Source organism: Hypanus sabinus, chromosome 17, assembly GCF_030144855.1.
Source record: "Hypanus sabinus isolate sHypSab1 chromosome 17, sHypSab1.hap1, whole genome shotgun sequence".
Classification (NCBI taxonomy): domain Eukaryota; kingdom Metazoa; phylum Chordata; class Chondrichthyes; order Myliobatiformes; family Dasyatidae; genus Hypanus; species Hypanus sabinus.
This window is the reverse complement of record NC_082722.1, coordinates 55,109,968-55,133,208: the sequence shown is the minus strand read 5'-3', so window position 1 is coordinate 55,133,208 and position 23,241 is coordinate 55,109,968. Positions and strand designations below refer to the sequence as shown.

Genomic DNA, 23,241 nt, shown 5'->3' with positions numbered 1-23,241 from the left:
TGTAGCTTAATTGTAAGCATGTGTAAGGTTAGAGATGCCTATTTGACTACAGGAGAAATGGTAAGTAAGTATCTGTATGACCTTAAGTGGATGTGTGAGGTGATTAAATTTCTGGTGATACTTCCTCCAATGGCTCCATCTGTGTGGTGAACTACATATACCTGTCTGGACACACCCCCCCGCTGACTGCTCCTGTGGCTCCTCCCACTGACCCCGGTATAAAGGCGATTGGAGGCACTGCCCCTTCCTCAGTCTCCAGGATGTTGTGTGGTGGTCACTTGCTGCTTGTTCTTTCTTCCAGCCAATAAAAGCCTATATCTCACCTCACGTCTCCGAGAGTTATTGATGGTGCATCAATCTGAAAGAAAGGTCTTGGGCTGAAAGAAGAAGAATAGTCCTTAACTCAGCAGTGGAGTTATCGGGGCACCATGATGATGGTGTTTCTGTAGCAAGCTATTCTTGTTTTTACGAGGCTGAGTTGCTAACTCGATGCTCAACCCGACTTGGATTCGAACTCAGGAACCTTTGCTCTGGAGACTGGCACTGATATTATTGCGCCTCCAGCGGGACTTGGGCTGAAATGTTGGTTCTTTATTCTGCTCCAAAGGTGCTGCCTGACCTGCTGAGTTCCTCCAGTATCTTGTGTGTTCCTCTGGATTTGCAGTATCTGCAGAATATCTTGTGTTTAGGCCCTGCAATTTTATTCTTTAGAGCTTCCTAGGTTCTACAGAATGCAGGACTTAACTTGGAACATAGAACTAAAGCAAAGTACCGGCCTTTGGCCCATGGTCTTGTGCTGACCTTATAACCTACTCTAAGATCGATCTAAACCTTCCCCTACAACTTGAGGATGCAGAGTTCTTTAACAGAATTCTGAGGTCTGGCTTAATGAAGGATTGTATATTCCAATTATAGTAGGCTGCTAGATACACTCCCAGGCAGCAGAATCACTTCTAGTAGTGATTGGATTCAATGGACATCTCCTCTTTAAGAAATGCAGGAAAGTTGCCACAATTAGGTCATTAGTTTTAACAGTACCCAAGAATCATAAGCATACACATACTTAAAGCATGCTAATGTGAAAAGTACTGTTTCTCTGAAATACAATAATCATTGAAGTAGATGTGAGTGTGATAATCAAGCACTTCTAACACCAGGAAAATCTGACATAGCTTCCCTCACAAAGCTATATTTACACAAATTATAGAATAGAGCCTACAGCTGTCTGGTTACCTTTGTGATTATGCATAATCCTCACTCATCTACCTTGTTTTTAAGATGTCGTAATTCTAGGTCTAAAAAGATAGAGAGGGACCGAATGTGCCAAACTTAATATTCATCCTTCAAATGCCAGCACTCAGTAGTGTACATAATTAGCTAAAGGGTTGATATGGGATAATTCGTAGGGCAGATGTCAGCTAGAACAGATACAATTGGATTGAAACAAAATATGTGAAGAAAGAAGAGCTGAGGATGTAAATGTGCTGAAGACAATGCAGAGGAGGTGCACGTGCACCAGGATGTTGCTTGAATTGGAGCATTTCAATAACAAGGAAAATCTGATTATGTAAAAAGTAGGAAGGTGTAAAATTGTCCATTTTTTTACAAGAAAAATAAACATTATCCAAATGGTGACAGATTATAGAGCTCTGAGATGCAGATGGATCTATGTTTTCCAGTTTATTCTTCACAAAGGACTAGTGTGCAGATTTAAAGTTAAAATTAAAGTCTGTCCCGAGCCTTATAGGCTCATTGGGCTGGTGCTTATGCCAGTTTCCATGGTGTGAAGCGACTGAGAGTACAAGACTCCCTCCCCCCACCCGGATAGGATGCCAGTCTATCGCAAGGCTAACCCCCAGCATTTTGCCAGTACCCATTTTCATCTGGGTGGACTGGAGCAAATGTGCCTTGCTGAAGGACACAACACGCCGCCTCGGCTAGGGCTCAAACTCACAACCTTCGGGTCGCTAGTCCAATACCTTAACCACTTGGCCACACACCACACATTAGCATGCATATACAGTAAGTAAATAGGAAAGCTAACAGAATGTTATTGTTTATTGCTACGGGCATTGAATACAAAAATAAGGAAGTTGGGCTTCATTATCATGGAACTGATGGGATCTCAACTGGAGTACAATGTAAAGCATAGATCTCCCTATTTAACAAAGAATAATTGTGCATTACTCAACTGATAACTGGAATGGGCAGGTTGTCTTATAAGGACAAGATAGACAGACTACGGTTGTATCTACTGGATCTTAGAAGAATAAGGAAGAATTTGACTAAAACGTATAATGTCCTCATGAGTCTTGTGATGGATATTCACCACCTAGAGTAGGGAGGATCTTTTGCTAAACTCATCTTTTTAGCATAGCAAAAGAAACTGTTGAGGTTCAAGATGTTTATTGTTAATTTTTAACAAGTACTATTTAGACATCCTCTTGAGAAATCCTCTGAGCTCAGGCTCAGGAAGCCTACTGTTGACTAAACTGAGACTGAAACCCAATCATAAGAAACAACAATGTCTCTTGATCTAAGGTTCCTGTTATCTAACCACATTAACGCAGATGACTAGCAAAACAGATATTAATATTAGAAAGCAGTAAGGGTGGGGAAAAATTACAAAGATGAACACATAAGAGTCCACTCCTCACCCTTCACCCAAAAAGGATCTCTTCCCAGAACCTTCTTTTTGTGACAAATAACATGTTCATCTGCAACTTATTGATATAGTTTTCAAGTTTGTTAGATTTCTATTTGTAGCTGGAAATCCTTCGTAGAATTATAAACTCTTTTATACTTATTCCTCAGAATAAATGTGATCCATTAAATAAAGTAGCTATTTAATCCACTTTGTTAGCTGGAAGTATTTCCTCTGTGGTTGTGAATATCTCCTCCTTGGTGGGGACTCACTGCTCGAAGTAGTGATTAAACAATTTCAGGAAAGAATCTAGTTAAGTAAGTCTTTGAATTATAGGTTGATACAGTACAATTTCTCTAAAGTGAGGATACTTAGAAACACCTGCATCAGTAATACTTTAGGTTTTAAGTTTTAGACTCTAGAATAGTTACACTCAATATCATCATACTATTGACAGGGTAGATGCATAAAGGATGCCTCCACATGTTACAGAAATTAACTAAAGATCACTGTCACCTATTTAAGTCAACAATTATTAATATTTTTTCTCTGAGGATACATAATCCTTTAAACTCTCTTCCTAAAAAGTGTGATTGCAGCAGAGTCTTTGAATATTTTTAAAGGAGAGATAGACAGGTTCTTGATAAACAATGAGGCAAAAGGATAGCTTGTTTAAATGGGAATACATAGTTGAGGCTACATTCTGATCAGCTATGATCTGATTAAATGATAGAAGAGCCAAGGGGCTGAGTGAAAATCAAAATAAAAAATAGAATTGTGAGAGACCTGCTGGTGTTGATGTCTGAAGAGCTCTGAATATACTTGTGTGGAAGCTATGAAGTTCAACATGAAGCCATCTAGCAGGCAAAAGGTATGCATGCCTTGAAACTGGATGATAGGAGGAATTTTTGCAGTTGCTCAGGGCCTTGTAGAGAGTAGGATATACTTGCCAAAGAGGGCGTGCTGCAAGAAATTACTTATATAGTTCCAGCAGTATCAGGTTTGCTGTATAAGGATAAATGGAATAGACTGGGCTTGTATTCACTGGAATGTAGAATAAAAGGCAAATTCATCGAGTTCTTTAAAACTTGACAGATCCATAGATGCTGCCCGACTTGCCGAGTTCTTCCAGCATTTTGCATGTGTCGCTCTAGATTTCCAACATCTGCAGAATCTATTGTTTTTCTTGAGACACAGATAGGATGTTTACCCTACTGCGAAGTCTAGGACTGAGGGTGAGTGTCAGAATATGGGATATAGGCTGTTTAAGTTTGAGATGAGGGGTATAGATAGGTTTCGTCAGGTTCCCCTTCCAGGTTTCACCTATCACCTTTTGTTTCTCTCTCCCTTCCCCCACCTTTTACAACTACTCCTCAGCTTCCCCCCCCCCCCCCCCCAGTTCTGCCAGGATTTCGACCCGAAACGTCGTCTGCACTTTTTTCCCAGATGTCACCTGGCCTGCTGAGTTCCTCCAGCATTTTGTGTGTTTTGCTCGGATTTCCAGCACCTGCAGATTTTCTATTGTGATGGTCCAGATGAATGCTCGAGCTGGTTCTTAATATCATGACTCGTTGGACAACTAACGAATTTCTAGAATCAATTGTGATGGTTCTCGGAGATATGAGAAAATACTGTTTCGTGGATAGTTACACACAGAACAGATTAATGCAGTGAATGAAGAGGCTCTACGGCCCATCCTGCCTATACCGCTTCTTTCGTAGTCAAGTATAATTATTCCCGCACTCACTCATTGATTTCTAATATATATATTTTCCATTAAAGAAATTACAGCAGCACTATAAAATATTCCTTGCATATCAGAACAACGAAGCTACATTTACAATTCAGTGATCAGTCTTATGTAGGAACCTTGTTTTCCTTCCCCTCGACTCCTCTTCATCAAACGGCCTGGAGGAGAAGAACGCTTTCGCTATTCGGTCGTCATGTTGTCCCGCCTTTCTTTGCAAGTGATTGGATGGACTTTTCCAGTTCCTGCTCTTGATTCGACATGAGATGCGTCCTTCGAGTTTTGTCCCGCCCACGCGTCTGACGAGTTCACCGGTCTCTGTGGTTTCACCGGCGACCAATAGCAAGGCTCGAAATGGCGTCGACAGGTTGCAGAGGCAAACACAAAATTGCAGTTTGAGAGGAAACTGCTGTGACTGAGTTGATGTCTTCCATAGAGTGGATGGTTTATCACCATAGATGTTCTGTCAAAACGGTTTCCCCCAAAGTTTAGATTGTTGTTTTACACCTTAGTCCAGAGTGTGAGACAAGTGGTGTCATGGCCCATCCGGAGAATGGAGATGAGAACGGGCGATGGGAAAGGGATGAGGAGGCGGGAGATAGAGAAGGCCGAAGCGGGAGAACTAGAACATCTACTGTATTTGTTGGTACAGGTAAGGCATGAATAAAAACGTTAAACCGTATATGAGTAAGCCATTTGTAAAAAGAAATCGTTTTATGTTTGTCACTTTATCTGTGTGATCTGAATTCGAAGGATTTGATTCATAAGATACACAGATATTCTTATTAAACATATCTGCAATTATTTCATGATTATGCGAATAGAATAGCGACTATCTAATACTTCTTGAAACACGGCGAACATTTATTTTCATAATAAAAGCATTATTACTTGATACGGTGGATCAGTTCCACGTTAACTATAGCATCTTACAAAAAGATTTCTGCACAATAGATGCTTATGATAAAATTACATGGAATGATATTTGACGTATTTTGCCAATATATGTAAGGTGCTTAAAACATTTGTATCCCTTATTATATGGGATCCCTTATTACATGGGATGTCATTCCTTATTTAAGCGGTGCTGAAAGTGAGCAATGAAAAAGAATGTATGAAAATATTCAGTGATCTAGAGTTTGCATAAGTTTGGTCAGATTTAATGTTTATTTCATTTGTTCTCAAGAATTGAACAAAATTACAGACTGTTTTCATTATAACAATTTTGTGTACTAATAGATGCTCCACTTTTGGTGATCAAACAATCATTTTGAAATGTATATATATTTCACTTTTGTGGTTCAGTTTTATTCCCATTATAAGTATGCCATGTCTATTAGAATTTGATGCATACAAATTTAGATACAATGGAAATATTTTGGGAGATTTTATCCTCCATGGAATGTGATTTCTCTGTCAAAATCAGCATTAAACATCTTATCTTTGGTAGCAAGTTGCCTTCTTGAAGTGCTGCAGTTATTTTGAGGTGCTCTAAAATGAAATATTTCAGAATATTGTCCAGTAATGAAGAAACAGCTTGGTACCAACTCTGAATGATGTGCAACTTGGCAGAATACACACAGATGGAATACCTGGCCGCATAATTGCAGGCAGTAAAGTGATGGATTTGAGGGGTATTATCAAAGAGATATTGGCAAGTTGGTGTTGTCCATTTTTTAAATGATTTAAACAATAGCAATGGTGTCATGACAATAGTGGAAGTGAATCCAAAATATAAGGAGTGTCAATCTGAGAATCATCTTACACTTTAGGTGGGGGAGTCAATTTTCATTCCTATAGCACTGAACTGAATAGTATTTTGTTATCGAATTCCCAGATTGGAAGTTCCTAACTTTGAAAATAGCTCCAAGATAAATTGAAAAATCCCACATGAATCACCAAGACCATTCCTGCATTACAACACTTTAGCTGCTTAGGGTATTCTTAAGAAATGTTATACCATATGCATTTGTTTGATGACTTACTCCTGACCTTTTCAGCAAACTAGTTAATTGTCTTCCAGTCCTTGAAGTTGTCTCAATATTTTACTTAATACAGCAAATGCTTTCCATACGCTAACATTTGGATACAGGCAGATACACCTGGTGACACAACCAAGTGCTGAGGTGTTTGGCAGCTGAACGTGAGTAACCACCAATGTCAGGCCTCTTAATGCCTAGACAACGGTCCCACAGCTACTATCTTTCATCCAGGATGGAGAGAAACCGGGGGCTGACCCCTTGCCTCACGACTCATGCCCACTGAGTGCAGCCAGGGACTGGGAAATGTGTGTCGATTTAGGCCAGAAACTTACCTTCCCATCTGCAATTGCAATGACCAACCTGCGGCATGACCTGGTCCTTTGGTCCAACTCCTGTCATTAGCATCGAGCTGACGGTCCCCTGGGAGGACGCTGTGGATGAAGCTTATGAACAGAAAAGGCTGCGACATGCCAACCTTGCAGTTGAAGCAGAGGAGCGAGGCTGGAACATAAAAGTGCATCCAGTTGAGGTGGGGTGCAGGGGTTTTGTAGCCAGTTCCACCATAAGGCTGCTAAGGGAAGTAGGAGTCAAAGGGCAGGCCCATAGGAAGGCAATCAAAGCACTTGTTAATACTGCCGAGATGAGCAGTCACTGGCTGTGGCTGAAAATAAGGGATGCTATCTGGGCTGCCAAGTGACCATCTGGAGACTAACCATGTGACACACATCTAGGTCTGATCAGCCTGTGGTGGGCCTGCCTCGGCTGAGGGTGTCTTGTGATAAAAGGCCAAAACGCCCAGTGATGTTGAAGTACATAATTGAAGATGTGTCGTAATGGTAGTAACATCATCTAGTGGTCATCTTTAAGAATTACTTCCACTCAAGTCAAGTGCAGTGCAGAAACTTTAGGGATTGTAACATTCAGTCCTATTAATCAAACTACTGAAATGATGAATTCTTTACAATAACTCTTGAGGAAAAACTTATGAGTAGTAATTGCAACCCCTTTTCTAGGCTGGTCAACCTCCTATCCGTCACATCATTTCCCTCCAATGTAGGGTAGGGTCTTTGTGAACTGGTGGTGAGTGATGGACTGTTTGCTATGACACTGGTTGTTGCTCAGAGATTACTGCGAAATCAGGGCCACTTTTTGTCAATAGTGAATCCAAAAAAAAATTGATGAGGTCTTGATAATAGTTAAGTATGAGTGATGATCATCGTCTCTTGTGTAGCAATATGTTACGTGAAGTTATTGAGTCATTCAGCACAGAAAGAGGCCTTTTAGCCCAACTCATCCATACTAATAAAGTTGCCTACCTGAGGTATTTCCAATTGCCTGCATTTGGCCTATACCCCTCCAAACTTCCCCTATCCATACACTCATCTAAATTTATTGTAAATAATTATTAACATCACCACCACCACCCTTTGTGCAAAGACCTACTCCTTATGTCCCTTTAGACTTTTCTCTTGTCAACTTAAATCTATCCAGAGAAAAAGACTATTTCTCCCTATATATGCCCATCATGATTTTAAATACCTCTATGTGGTCATACCACTTCTTCATGTCTGTGAGCTTCACGGCAATTTGCGACACTAATATGATGAACTAAGACCAAAGCCTGGGCCTACTCTGGACAGCTCCAGGGCTTCAAGTCTAAGAACTCAATTTGGTTTGGAATGCTGCTGCTCTCTTCTATTGTTTGCATGATTTGTGTTTTTTCTCTTTCTCTGTGCATTGGGTTCTTTTTTTTTAAATTGGGTTCTTTCAGGTTTCTTGCTTTGTAGCCGCCTGTAAGTAGACGGATCTCAAGGTTGTATAATTTATACATTCTTTGATAATAAATATACTTTGAATCTTTGAATATTGAAATCACCCATCACTATTGTACATCATCGCCTTTTCAACATGCAATCTCTTTTTTGCATTAAAATTTATGTCCCACATTCTGGCCTGTATATAATTCCTATGAGGGTCTTTTTATCATTGCAGTTTTTTAACTCTCTCACAAAGATTTTACATCTTCTGATCCTATGCTACTTCTTTCTAAGAATTTGATTTCAATTTTTACTAACCGAGTCATCCACCCCCTTTTGATACAAGGTGGACTTTGGATGTTAAGCTCCTAACTATGATCTTTTTTTGCCCATGTCTCAGTAATACCCACAATTTTATACCTGCAAATCTCTAACTATGCTACAAGATCATCTACCTTATTCTGTATGCTGCATACATTCAAATATGATATCTTCAATCCTGTATTCATCACCTTTTTTGATTTTTGCCCCCATGTTACACTTCACCTCATCCCACTAACTGCAGTTTTGCCCTATCACCTGCCTGTCCTTCCTCAAAGACTCAACTACACACAGCATTTACTTTTATACCAACTACACCATTCTCAGCCCTATTACTCCAACTCCTATCTCTCTGCCAACTTAGTTCAAACCTTCTTGAACAGCCCTAGCAAAGCTGCCTGCAAGGATATTGGTCCCCCTCAGGTTCAGATGTAACTCATCCTTTTTGTACAGGTCATACCTTCCCCAGAAGAGATCCCAATGATCCAGAAGATTGAAATTCTTCTCTGTACCACATCCTCAGCCAATTAGTCAACTACACTATCATCCTGTTCGTGCCCTGACTGGCACATGGTACTGTAAGTAATCTAGATCTAGACCACCTTGGGGGTCTTTCTCTTCAATCTCTTCCTTAATTTCCTGTACTCACTGTGCAGTACTTTTTCCCCCTTTCTCCCTATGTTATTGGTGCCAATATGCACCACAACCTCTGGCTGCTCACCCTTCCTCTTAAGAATCTTCTGCAGCCACTCTGAAATAACCTGGACCCTAGCATCTGGGAGGCAATACACCATCCTGGCTTCTCTTTTTGCAGGCACAAAGTCTGCTGTCCATCTCTCTAATTATCTAGTCTCCCATCATTACTATTGCCTAACTTTACTCTTCGCTGCTGAGCCACAGAGCCACTGGCCGGGCTGCTGCTGCTGTGCCCTGATAGGTCATCACCCCACACCCAACGGTATTCAAAAGGGTATACTTGCTTCTGAGGGGAATGGCCACAGGTAAACTCTGCACTGCCTATTCCCCTTCTCCTGGATTCTCATCCATCTACTATCTGAAGCCTGCACTCTAGGTGTGACCACCTCAGTAAAAGACTCATCTATGAAGTTTTCAGCCTTCCAGATTGTCCTGAGTGCATCCAGCTCCAGTTCGAGTTCCTTGACCTTGTCAGTCAGGAGCTGAATTTGGGTGAACTTCCTGCAGATATAGTAATCATTGAGACTGTTTGGTACCCTGGAATCCCACATTGCACAGGACGAGCATTCCACTGCCTGAAATCCCAATTTGCTTACACTTGTTATGCCTCTTACTTCTGAAACTTAACTTCTAGAATTTAAGTTCTAGAATTAAGTTCAAACACCCAAGTTCAAAGTACATTTATTATCAAAGTTCATATATGTAACCATATATAACTTTGAGTTTTGTTTTCTTGTGGGCATACTCTGTAAATTCAAGAACCATAATAGAATCAATGAAAGACTGTAACCAATAGGACGGACAAGCAACAAATATGTAAAAGACAACAAATTGTGCAAATACAAAAGGAAAAAAAGAAATGATAATAAATAAATAAGCAGTTAATATTGAGAACTTGAGATGAAGAGTCCTTGAAAGTGAATCCATTGGTTGTGTGAACAGTTCAGTGATATAATCATATTGTCACCTTGCCAAATTCTCTGATGAGCACATCTTACACAATCAAGAAACCTCACCATTGGCTCTATTTTCAGAGGAGGTTGAAGAGAACGGGACTATGCACATCAATACTCATGACTCCTACAGATTGCCAGTAGAGAGCTTCCTAATATGCTGCATCACCTCACGGAAACTGCACAACCATGGACAAGAAGGCTTTACAATAGGTAGTCAAAACTGCCCATTGCAACACCAAAAAGAGTGTACCTGCCATCAAGGACATACATACAGAAAGGTGCCGTAAAAAGCCAATAATTCATGAAGGATCCCACCCACCCTGCTCATCAGGGAGGAGGCTATGTAGCAACGGTGCCAGGATCAAAAGGTTCAAAAACAGGTACTTTCCCAAAGCAATAAGGCTGACCAACACTTCCACCCCACTCCATCCCACCCACCCCACTACCAACAATGACTTATCATTTCCTGTTTGTCACATATGTACAGTCACTTCTGTCCCTAGCATCAATTTATGGACATATAATCAATCTCAGTATATAAACCATCCTATATATTTTTATTATTGCATTCTTCTTCATATTGTATTTTTTTATATGCTGCACCAGATCTGGAGTAACAATTATTTCATTTACACTTGTGTACTGGAAATGATGTTAAACAATCTTGAACTTGAGCAACAAAGGAGCTGTTCGTGATTCCTGAGGCACACTGCTGGTCACAGCCCTCCAATGTGCAAAACTTACTAAAGTCCATAAAGATAATGTCTACTGCCCGGCCCTCATCAGTCCTATCCATCACCTCTTCAAAAAAAGACTCAATCAAGTTCATGAGACACAATTCCCACACACAGTGCCCTGATGACATTTGTCACTTGACTGCCTATAATCAAAAATTATATCATAAAAAAAAACTTAATTGAGTGCACTACCACATGGCATCCACATGTCAAATCTATTTGGCATATGAAGGTACCTTCATGTGGTGTCTTTATGTTCATTCTATTCCTGTTTTCTGTTTGTATTGTGTAATCCATGATGCATTATGTATTCAAGAAATATTAATGCATCTGCCATAATTGCAAAGGCATAAACTATAAGAGACACAAAATAAAAGGGGTAATATCTAAAAGTGACTCGAGAAAGGAGAAATCCAATTTCTTCAGGTTGATCATAGTTTTAGGAGATTTTAAGAATTGGATTTGATTTTCTTCCTCCTTCGATCAAATCCTTCTTTCCATTACTTTTTACTTATTTTGCATCTACTAATCCTTTCTGCACTTATTTTATTGGTTTAATGAATTTTAAGTTCCATATTTCTACTGCACTATTCTTAGCACTTGCCTCAAGTAAAGTGCAAAAATTTTAAAACCTGGAATTACAGAAGCTAAAATCTGGTCAACTTTTTTTTTCTTTAACCACTCAAATGAGACTTGCACTGTGGATTGAGTTCACTCTGACAGCAGTATATGATCCATGTAATCTGCACCATTTTATCCTTTCAGCTTTGACATTTCTTTGCTGAAGGTAGTAAGTCATAGTGAACTAACGATTTATATATTTTTGGCTGGCCTCCAACATCTCGCTCAAGTGTCTGTTAATCACTTGTGCTTGGGCATTGACTTTAGGCAGGGTTTTTGACCAGACAATGTCAGCTGGACTCAATCCTATTCAAAAATATAAAGCAATAAGAACAGGGATTTTAGCATTATTCACTCATTTCAAGGCAAACGATGGTAAAGGACCTGCTACTTTCCCAATATCATTCCACTAGTTTACTGCAGATCCCTTTTGCAGCTCTTGGTCTGCATCTATTTGTAGAAGAAGTATGCTGTACCAGGTTTAAAGTTAAATTGATAACTTGGACATCAGTTGTTTAACCCGAGCATTGTAATAAGAGCTGAAAATATGATTCCACTTCGAAAGCATCTTGCATTCAATCATTGACCTAATAATTTACTCAGCTATGAAAAAATCTTGAGTACTGAACACCTGATGCAACTTTAGTGAAAGTAATAGACTGAACTCCTAATATAAAGTGCTGGAAATAACAGGTCTAGCAGCATCAGTGAAATGAGAAAAAAATATTTCAGGTCAATGGCCATTCAAAAGAACTTCCTAAAATCCCTGGATCCTCGTAGATACTTTTAATCCCACTGTGCTTCAGTCTGAGGTTCCCACTTCTTGTAATGAATTGATCTGTATAAAATGGAATACAAGATAAGTTTGCTACTGTACTTCAGTGTGACAACAAAAAGCTGATTTACCAAATTAAGTTTTGCTGAAGGATTATTGACCTGAAACTATTCATTTTTCTTTGTTTTTCACCAATTGTACTTTAACTCCTGATGTTACCAGAAATTTGTATAATGCCTGTTCATTCTTATACATAATAACACATCTGTTATGTTATTTAAATCTTTATCTTACATATTTTATTGTAGAAATAAAGAACGATAACAAAGTGCTAGAAAATGATCAGCAGGTTAACTTCTTCAATATTAATTGGGATCATTTTAATGTGAAAAGTGAGGTGCAAAATATTTAAAGGGTGTTCATGAGAACATTTTTGAAACAATATGTAGGTAGTTGAACATATCTTGGGGAATGTGATTAAAGTGCTGGGGGGCAGGCAGGAGAATTGAAAAGGATAATAAATTAGCCATGGTGGAATGGTAGAGCAGACTCTGGGCTGAATTACCTAATTCTTCTCTTATGTCTTTAGGTCTTATCAGTGAGGTAATATTTTGGAGGAAGTAACCATAATTTTCAAAGTTTCAAACTAGATATGGCAAGGGGTTATGATGGAAATTGTGGACCTGAACTGGGGAAACCTGATTTCATTATTGTAAGAGCAAAGAAGTACTTGAAGAGGGGTCTACATCCGGGAGTTGGTCTCAAAACATAAAAAACATAAAAATAGTATGGCCGGCAAGTCTCAGGAATCTTGGATATCAAGTGATGGGTGTTGTAAAGGAAGCATACTATAGAAAGTGTAGGAGGATTTTGAAAGAGAATTAGGGGGGCAAAGAATGGGCAAGAAATACAGTGGTGAAAAAGATGAAGGGAAACCTCAACTCGTTTTATGAATGTATTAAGGGCAAGAATATAACCTGCAATTATAATGACAATCTTGTGCTAGAGGATTTTAGAGAACAACGACCTCACACTCAGTGTCAGGAAGACCAAGGAATTGATTACTGACTTCGGGAAGGTGGAGTCAGGAGAATAGCCACAAGTCTTCATTGAGGAATTAGCATGGAAAAAGTGAGCAGCTTCAAGTCTCTGAGTGTTACAATCTCAGAAGATAAATCTTGGGTCCAACACAATGCTATCAAGGCACACTGGCCGAATTACTTAATTCGGAGTTTGAGGAGATTTGGTATATCATCAACAACTCTTGCAAGTTCCAACAGATAGATGACTGGGAGCATTCTGACTGTTTACATCACCACCTCATGAGAGTTCCCAATACAGGTGCAGAGCATTGTAGAATTAGCCATTTCAATTGTGAGCACAACCTGTCTCAACATAGAGGATAATTTTTAGGAGATGGTGCTTTAGAAAGATCACTAGGGACCCTTATGATCCAGGAAATGCCCTATTCTCATGACTACCATCATGGAGGAGGTACTAGAGCCTGAAAACCTATGTTTTAGGAACAGCTTCTTTCTGTCTGTTATCAAATTTCTGATCCTAAAAGTCTTAAATGAATATTTCTCTCTTCATTTAGGAGAAGGGCATTGTAGGATAATTCAGAGAGGGTATTAGATTTCTTTGTGAGTTAAAGTTTTGGTAACTTTCCTGGGCCTGATGAGATTTCTCCTAGGTTGCTATGGAAGGCAAGGGGGAGATTGTTGGGTCCTGGTATATTTTTAAATTTTTGCCAAATGACTTTATGTCACTGCCTCGTATGGAGTTTCCAATACACAGATCTAAAGAGGATGCAGAAGGTTGTAGAATTAGAATTAGACAGTGACTAAGGTACCCTTATTCAAAAAAAAAGACAGTAGGACCAAGCCATCTAATGACATAATAGACTACCCAACATCAGCTGTAAGGAGGTTATGAAAAAAATTATAAAAGGCAGGATTAATCTACACTTGAATGGGCAAGAATCCTGTGTGATCTCAGCAGGTCAAGCAGCATCTATGGAGAGACCCTCATCTGGACTGGATCTTGAGTCACTCAAGGACATTACTAGGAGGAGAATTTATCTGACTAATTTGACTGAATTTTTCAGAGAGTTATCAAAAAGCATTAATGAACGTAGTGTAGTTGTTATGCTCAGGATCTTTAACAAGGTTCTGCATGGGAGATGGGTTGAACAAATTTGGATCGCCTGGGTGTGAATATCTCTGGGGACCTAACCCCGTCCCAACATATTGATGCTGCTATAAAGAAGGCAATACAGCAGCTGTATTTTATTTGTGAGGAAATTTGGTGTGTCATCTAAAATGTTGGTATGGGGGGATTGAAGTAAGCTGCAAAGATTTGTAAAATTAGCCAGCTCCATCATGGATACTAGCCTCTGTAGTATCCAAGACATCTTCCAGGAGCAGTGCCTCAAAAAGGCAGTGTCAATCACTAAGGACTGCCACCACCCAGGATATGCTTTCTTCTCACTGTTACCATCAGGAAGGAGGTACAGAAGCCTGAAGGCCACACACTCAGCGATTCAGTAACAGCTTCTTCCCCTCTGCTACCTAATTTCTAAATGGACATTGAAACTGATTTTTTTTTAAATTTCTGCTTTTGCACTACTTAATTATTTTTACTCTTTAATATACATATATATGTACTTATTGTAAATCAGGGTTTTTGTTCTATATTTGTTGTGTATTGCACTGTACTGATGTATGCCGGTGATATTAAACCTGATTCTGATGGTTAAGGGGGAATAACTGTAGGGATACTAACTCTATGTAGGTGTGCTCAATGGCAGGTGTGGAGGCCAAGTCTTTATGTATATTTAAGGCAGAAGTTGATAGATTATTGATTAGCTGAGGCATGGTTTTACCAGTGATGGACTGGGCTGTATCCACTATTTTTTGTAGGTTATTCCTTTCAAGAGCTTTACTATTTCCATACCAGAACATGATGCAACCAGTCAATATACTCTCTACAGCACACATATAGAAGTTTGTCAAAGTTCTAGATGACATGCTGACTCTTCACAAACTTCTAAGTAAGTAAAGGTGCTGTTGTACTATCTTTGTAATGGCCCTTAATTTCTGAACCTAAGCCAAATCCTCTGAAATGCTAATACTGAGCAATTTCAAGTTGCTGACCCTCTCCACCTCTGATCCCTCAATGAGGACTGGCTCATGGACCTCCCATATCCTCCTCTTGTCATCAGTAATCAGCTCCTTGGTCTTGCTGATATTCAGTGAGAGGTTGTTATTGTGGTACCATTCAACCAGATTTTCAACCTCCCTCCAATATACTGATTTGTTATGAACTTTGATTTGGCTTATGACAGTAGTGATGTGAGCAAACTTAAATATAGCATTAGAGCTGTGCTTAGTCATGAGTATAAAGTGAGTAGAGCAGTGGGCTAAGGACATCACCTTGTTTTGCACCTTTCCTGAAAGTGATTGTGGAACTATTGTTGTCAATCTGAACTAATTGGGTCTACAAGGGAGGAAATCAAGGATCCAGTAGCCCAAGGTCTAGCTCTTTGAGTTTACTGATTAGTTTTGAGAGGGTGATAGTATTGTTTCTTAAGGTGGGAGAGTCTAAGACCAGAGTAAGCATCAGAATAGAGGGGCATCCTTCTAGAACGGAGATGAAGAGGAATTTCTTCAGCTAGAGAATGGTGAATCTGTGCAATTCTTTGCTGCAGACAGCTATGGAGGCCAAGTCTTTTTGTATATTTAAGGCAGAGTTTGATAGGTTCTTGATTAGGCATGAAGTGATATAGGAAGAAGGTAGGAGATTGGGGCTGAGTGGAAAATTGAATTAGCCATTATGAAATGGTGGAGCAGACTCGATGGGCTATATGGTCTAACTGGATCAGAACTAAGTAGTTTCTTAGGTTGGGGTGGATATGTTTAATCACCAATCTCACAAAGCACTTCTTCAGTGGATGTAAGTGCTACTGGATGACAGTCATTGAGGTGGATTCTTCTTTGGCACTGGTTTAATTGAACCCTGTTTAAAGCAAATGGGTACCCCAGACTGCTGAAGGGAGAGGTTAAATATAACATCCTAGCTAGCTGATTAGCTCAGGTCTTTAGTACTCAGCCAGGTACCCTTTCTGGGCTGCATGCTTTCTGTGGGTTCACCCTCTTGAACGATGTCACATTGACCTCAGAGTAAAATCACAGGGTCATTGTGGGCATTGCAGCATGAAACAGCTGCATTTCCCACTGAGTTCTGGCTCATTATAAACATCTTCAACATATGCAGAGTTGGAAGATAGAATGCTGTTTCTTTGACTTGTGTTGAGGTTGATTGGAATGTTCTATATAGTTAAGGATAGAGAGGCAAGGGTGGGACAGCTAAAACGACTGGTAATCGGAAGTTTGGGATCATAACTAGAAGTTAAAAAGATGCTCTGAGAAACAGCCAGCTAATTTATATTTTGCCTCCCTCATAAGGAGGGAACAATGTTGTGTACAATGAATATATATACTAATGGAAAAAAAAAGTAATTAGTAATTAGTCTTTGGGATAATTGTGATAAGGGAAAGATAGAGTTGGAAAGCATTGTGGGAGTGGTAGGAGGTGTCGTTGATAATTGATGTAAACTAATATATCACCAAGAGAAAAGTCCCTTCAGAATGAGGAGAGAAAGGCAAGATGTACTTAATGCATATTATATATACCAGTTCCATATCAGTGTTATTATTATTGAGCTCTTTTCATCCTTTTGCAATTCCTGCACTTCCATTGATATGGGTTTGCTATGGTGAGTATTAACACTCACTGATGTTTGCAGATTCCTTGACTTGAATTTGCTATTCCAGAGCTTTGAGTTTGTCTTCCTTTTTCCTCAGCTAAGGACTCCCTTAATCAATTTCTTTCCTTTCCCATGAAGCCCTTAAATATTTTCTTCCAGGTGAAGGAATGATCCCCTTGTAATTCTTTCACTTTTGCATTAGAATTCGCATGCAGTTCAAGTGCGGATTGAGTGACCACTTAGTGGAATACTTGTGTTCAATCACAAACTTGACTAGAACTTCTAGTCACTATAATTTTGACCTTGAGCTCTTGCATTAATATAGTGAAGTTTGACTTCAGCTTGATGACCAGCTGCTCATCTTTTGCTGCGTTTAGTAATTTCTGGTAATTTTTCTGCTCTTCCAGTTGCCTTTACCAATATCTTGTCATTTATTTATTCTTGCTTGTAGACCTTCCATTTTGTTCTTCCTTCCCTTCTGTTCTTCCTTCCCTTCATTCTTCCTTTGCAAGTTAATGTTTGTTTATCCTTAACATTTTGGTTCTGTTCAAAGGTATTAGCTTGAGAAGATAACCTTTCTTTGCCTCTTTTTAGACAAGTCAAGTCAAGTCACTTTTATTGTTATTTCGACCATAACTGCTGGTACAGTACATAGTAAAAATGAGACAATGTTTTTTCAGGACCATGGTGTTATATGACACAGTACAAAAACTAGACTGAACTACGTAAAAAAACAACACAGAAAAAAACTACACTAGACTACAGACCTACCCAGGACTGCATAAAGTGCACAAAACAGTGCAGACATTACAATAAATAATAAACAGGACAATAGGGCAGTAAGGTATCAGTCCAGGCTCTGGGTATTGAGGAGTCTGTTGGCTTGGAGGAAGAAAGTGTTACATAGTCTGGTCGTGACAGCCCAAATGCTTCGGTGTTTCCCAGACGGCAGGAGGGAGAAGAGTTTGTATGAGGGGTGCGTGGGGTCCTTCATAATGCTGTTTGCTTTGCGGATGCAGTGCGTAGTGTAAATGTCTGTAATGGCAGAAAGAGAGACCCCGATGATCTTCTCAGCTGACCTCACTATCCGTTGCAGGGTCTTTTAGAATGTGATGAGGAATGCGGGGTGGGAGATGGACTTTACTTAGCCTCCGCAGAAAGTAGAGATGCTGCTCAGCTTTCTTTGCTATGGAGTTGGTGTTGAGGGACAAGGTGAGATTCTCCACCAGGTGAACACCAAGAAATTTGGTGCTCCTAACGATCTCTACTGAGGAGCCATCAACGTTCAGTGGCGAGTGGTAGCTCCGTGCTCTCCTGAAGCCAACAACCATCTCTTTTGATTTGTTCACATTCAGAGACAGGTTGTTGGCTCTGCACGAGTCCGTAAGCCGCTGAACCTCCTCTCTGTAAGCTGACTCATCATTCTTGCTGATGAGACCCACCATGGTCATGTCATTACCGAATTTGATGATGTAGTTTGAGCTGTGTGTTGCAGCACAGTCATGGGTCAGCAGAGTGAACAGTAGTGGACTGAGCACACAGTGTGAGGTGTTGGAGATGCTGCTCCCGATCCGGACTGACTGAGGTCTCCCAGTCAGGAAGTCTAGGATCCAGTTACAGAGGGAGATGTTCGGGCCCAGTAGGCTCAACTTTCCAATCAGTTTCTGAGGAATGACTGATTTTACATCTGCAGACCTAGTAAGAGTTCTCAGCAGTAGTGTTCTTTTATTTTTTTTTATTTTTTATTTTTTATTTCTGATTTGTAGCATTATTTTGTTTCTGAATTTTTCCCTGCATTTTGGTTGTTATTGGTCTGAATATCTCACTCTTATTTACTTTGGAACTAGAATCAAATGCATGATCACATGTTCCTAGAACAATATCAGTATTTTGTATATGACCTACATGGGTTCAGCTTAATACCTTTGAAACTGTATCATAAGGAGGATTACTCTGCACATTGCTTGTATTGTATCCCTAAAAGGTGTTTTGACTCTTTGACTCAGTGCTAGTAATGCTTTTCTTTTGAAATGTTTTGCTTGGAGTTGCAAGTGCTTCTCAATTATATTAGTTTGAAACCTCTAAAATTTTGAGGGTGAAAATGTGACTTTAAATTCTGAACGCTTAGCTTTCCTATCGCATATTGTCTATACCAAATTCAAAATATTTTTCCCCCACATGTTGTAGAGTGTAAGAAAATGAATTACCTGTTAAACATTATTCAAAAAGTTGGGTCTCAATCCACTTGCTAAAAGCTCTTATTTGAAAAGCTTAGTGGTTAGCTATTGCTCCATATAGTGGTTGGATCTCAAACTGAATGACTGTTTTAGGGCAATTTAACTCTTTGTGATTGTTCTGCCATTCAATGCAGCTGTGACTAATACTCTATCTCAATGTCATGTTTCCACTCACTTATATTCTTAGATTTCTGAATGTAAAATGCATCAGTCCATTTCTTTAGTACAGAGACTTGGCCTTTGCAGCCTTTATTATTAGTGTAGAATTTCTAGGGTTTAATGCCTTCTGAGTAGAAAATATTTCTTCTTGTCATTGTCCTAAATGTCTTGCTCTTTATACAGAGACTGTTTCTGGTTCAAGCTCCTAAAAGTAAAATATTTTGTATTGATCCAAATATTTAGCATTCACTCAGCTTGTCTAAATCACCTTGCAGCCTCAGTTCATCAACTTTGAAACTCTAAATCCAATCCAGCTTTTTTTTTGTCATTTACAAGTTTTATTTTTCCTTTTGGTTTGCTCATCTAAGTCATTGATATATGTTGCGAATAGCTGGGGCCCAAGCAAAAGGACTATCAAGATTCAAGGTGGCTAAGAGATATTTGCTAGGTGGCTAATGAACGTGGAGTTCATGGGAAATACCCTTGAGAAGTGTTAAATAATTGAACTTCTAAGAATAATAAGTTTCCTTATGTGTGAATAGATACTTGTTACTGTTTAGGGTGAGGTATATTTATTCATAAGGAACTGGAGCATTGAGGTGGGTTGTTTGGTGGATCAGAGAGTCTGGGAGTTGGGGCTTTGACCTCCCAGGGAAAGTGTTGTATTTGTAAGGACTTCAAGTTGTAGAAGTAAATGGGCAGGCAGGAAACTAGTATGCTATTGTTGAGAACTAGATTAGAGATATCTTTTGACTTGATTTGAGGGAGTTACAATTCAAAACTGCTATAAATAAAATTTGGTGTCTCTAGAGAGCCTAATGATATTTACTCATGGAAAATTTGGGCAAATTTTCTAAGCTCTGCTCCAGAGGAATCATTTCATGGGAAATACCCTTGAGAAGTGTTAAGTAATTGAATTTCTAAGAATAATAAGCTTGCTTATGTGTGAATAGATACTTGTTACTGTTTAGGGTGAGGTATATTTTTTGGAGATTTTATGAAAAATAAATTCACTGAACAAATATTCATTGAACAAATAGTCATTTTGTTTATCAATGTTAAGAAGCCCAGACTGAAATATAGAAATAAATCAAGTGGAGGAAGGTATCTTAGCCATTTTGGGCAGTTTCAAAGTTTGGGATAATACTATTACTTATTTCTGAACTGTTTTTGCTTTCACATTATTTTCAATCTGTGAGCATTGCGACACTAATGGCCAGGACACTAATCTCTTGGGATTGAGGATCTTAATCCTTTTAAACTGCTTCCTTTCATACCATTAATTGCCAGCCATACGTAACTGTTTTTTTTTCTCTCTGTTTTAATCATTTGTTGATTCATTTTAACTTTCATGTGTTTTTGAATGCATGGCAGTTTTGGGTAGCAGAAATGGCAAGAAAACAGTATTTATATAAAAAAGTGTTCATTTTGTAGGAAACCTTGGAAATGCATCTCGCCCTGAGATGCGAGAACTGCTGGGTGAATTCCGATCACTGTATCAGGAACGATTACACCGGTTAGAAGCTTTAACTGATGGAAGAGAAGAAACTCTTGAGGTTTGTTTTCATTCCTTGCCATGTTAAGTGTTTATATTATTTGGTCAACTACAAGTTCTTCTATTTGCAGTTTAACTGTGCATTTGAACAAATCAGAATTATAATCAAATGACAAAATAGAATATGAGATATTATTCAGTGGTTAGTTATCAGAAGCAGAGTTAGAACTTAAAGTAGGTAGGCTTGGAGTTAAATGGTTTAACTTTAAAATATCCATGAAACCCATACACCTCTGATTTGTTTGGTAAATAAGTTGTCTTATGGGGGTGTAATATTTTTGCAAATAATCATTTAATGAATTTTATAAGTTATTTCTTATAGTTAGTCTGGGCACCTATCTCATTTAGTAGAATGTTGAGAATGGCATTACAATTTCCAATCACTGCTGGTCTTGAGTTGTGCTTTGCTGCCTAGAAGGTGGATTCAGTTTTTTTTTAAAACTTGTTTACCGCTTTGACTACAGCAAGTAGATTTAATATTTTCTTACTATCAATCAAGGAACCTTAGAATTAAAAGGTTAATGAACTTAATTTAGAAAATCAGTCAGTTGTAACTTTTTGTATTACCCTACATACTCAATAAGGATTTAAGATCCCTTGCATAACTTACTGGCTTGCTATTTGTATAAACAGCTGCTAATGTGAAGATCTAAATGTAATATTTTGGATAACAATTAAAGAATTAAGTTTTGGATGTCTCATGGTAAAAGCAAATTAATGTTGATTTTGTTTCTGATTGGAATTTGGCTTGAGAAGTATAATCTCAAATATTGGAAAATAAAGGTTATTATCTTGATTGGTTGATGCAAACTATTGAACATTATTGTACTATAATAAAAGTGACATTTTAATCAATACAATCAAATGCATTAGCTTTTTAACATGGAAAAGCTTTTAGCTTCTGTTAATTCAGATTCATCATTACTACTGCTTGTTTATCTCCTACATATAAAGATGGATGTTGGAATTGAGAATATATTGCTATATAATGTACAGCCCATTTACTACTGTATAAATATGCAGTGCAATTTTACTTATGATTTGTTTATTTATTGATTTGTTTGTGTTTCTAATTATATTGATGTGAACGTGACCCTTTCCACTGAAATGTTTTCATTGTCCATAATATATAATACTTGACAAAGGATGTTTTCAAAAGTGTTATTATCACAATGATTTTTCCCCATAAAGTGTTAATTTCCTACTGCAGAAAATCAATGAAATTGGAATTTAGAGTAAATTAATTTGCGATAAAATGGTTAACATTAAAATATCTATGCAACCATTTACCTTTTCTGGTTGTTGCTTCAGATTCTCATTGATTTTGAAGTTGCATTTCATATTTTGCTATTTTATACACCTAGTCCTTTAAAGTTCACATTAAGTGTGTGCTTTTGGACCTGTTGGGTTTAAAGGTTTGTTTTGAATGGAAAGACGAAGGTAAAAGCTGAAGGCTCTCAGTGGAGGTTGTCACCAAAATGGAAAATTATAAGATGGACGTAAGAAATAGGATGATGAATAATAATTAAAGTTCTGTCAGTCCAAATTTGACATCTTCTGAAAGGCTTGGGAGAGTAGGAATGTACTTTTAAGGCATTGAACAAGAATGAATTAGAATAAATGAATGAATTTGCAATCAGTCCTGATTTTTTAAAAATGGAGCCAGAGGGTAGAATAAGAGTTCTTGGATGACCCATTTGTGGGATTACAACTTATTGCTTTTAAGTCAGAACTGGCCAAAACATTATTTAAGAAGTGGAAGTTCAAATTCTGAGTAGAGTGCTGTAGAAATATTGATTAACTCGGAGAAAGTTTTGAAATGACGTGACAGAGATCTTAATGCTGGAGGTAGGTGGAACTAGAAAGCAAATTATAATTCTTTCAGGAAAAGGTGTGAATTGAATTCCTCCACTAGTTGCAGATCTATAGTTAGTAATTGCATAGGAAGATATAAGAACCTCTGTATGGTGAAAGGAAAGTAATATTTTTAAGAATCCTTTAGAAAGCTGAATGTGCATCATTTGGCAAGGTACTAAGGCTGAAGTGTTTACATGATTATGGCACTGTAATAATTAGCAATTAGAGATCCTGGCTGAAACTTCTCAAGGATATGTAGAAATTGTTTCATTCAAAAACTAAAAGCAAGAAAACTTGTTTAAAAATGCTGGTATGCAGGAAACCTTGCCCTCAACATCAGCAAGATCAAAGAACTGATTGTGGACTTAAGGAAGAGTAAAATGAGGGAACACAAACCAATCTTCATAGAGGGATTGGAAGTGGAGAGGA

At 38.5% G+C, this 23,241-nt stretch overlaps 1 protein-coding gene across 1 annotated transcript in view; it reads left to right on the top strand.

Annotated features, from left to right (window-relative positions):
• The first annotated feature begins 4,822 nt into the window (after positions 1-4,822).
• Positions 4,823-23,241, top strand: part of LOC132406637 (early endosome antigen 1) — a 632,764-nt gene continuing 614,345 nt past the window's right edge. The window contains exons 1-2 of the mRNA XM_059992439.1: positions 4,823-5,043; positions 20,835-20,956. Coding sequence (XP_059848422.1) covers positions 4,929-5,043; positions 20,835-20,956 — 237 coding nt within the window. The 5' untranslated portion in view covers positions 4,823-4,928. The remainder of the gene's footprint in view (positions 5,044-20,834; positions 20,957-23,241) is intronic.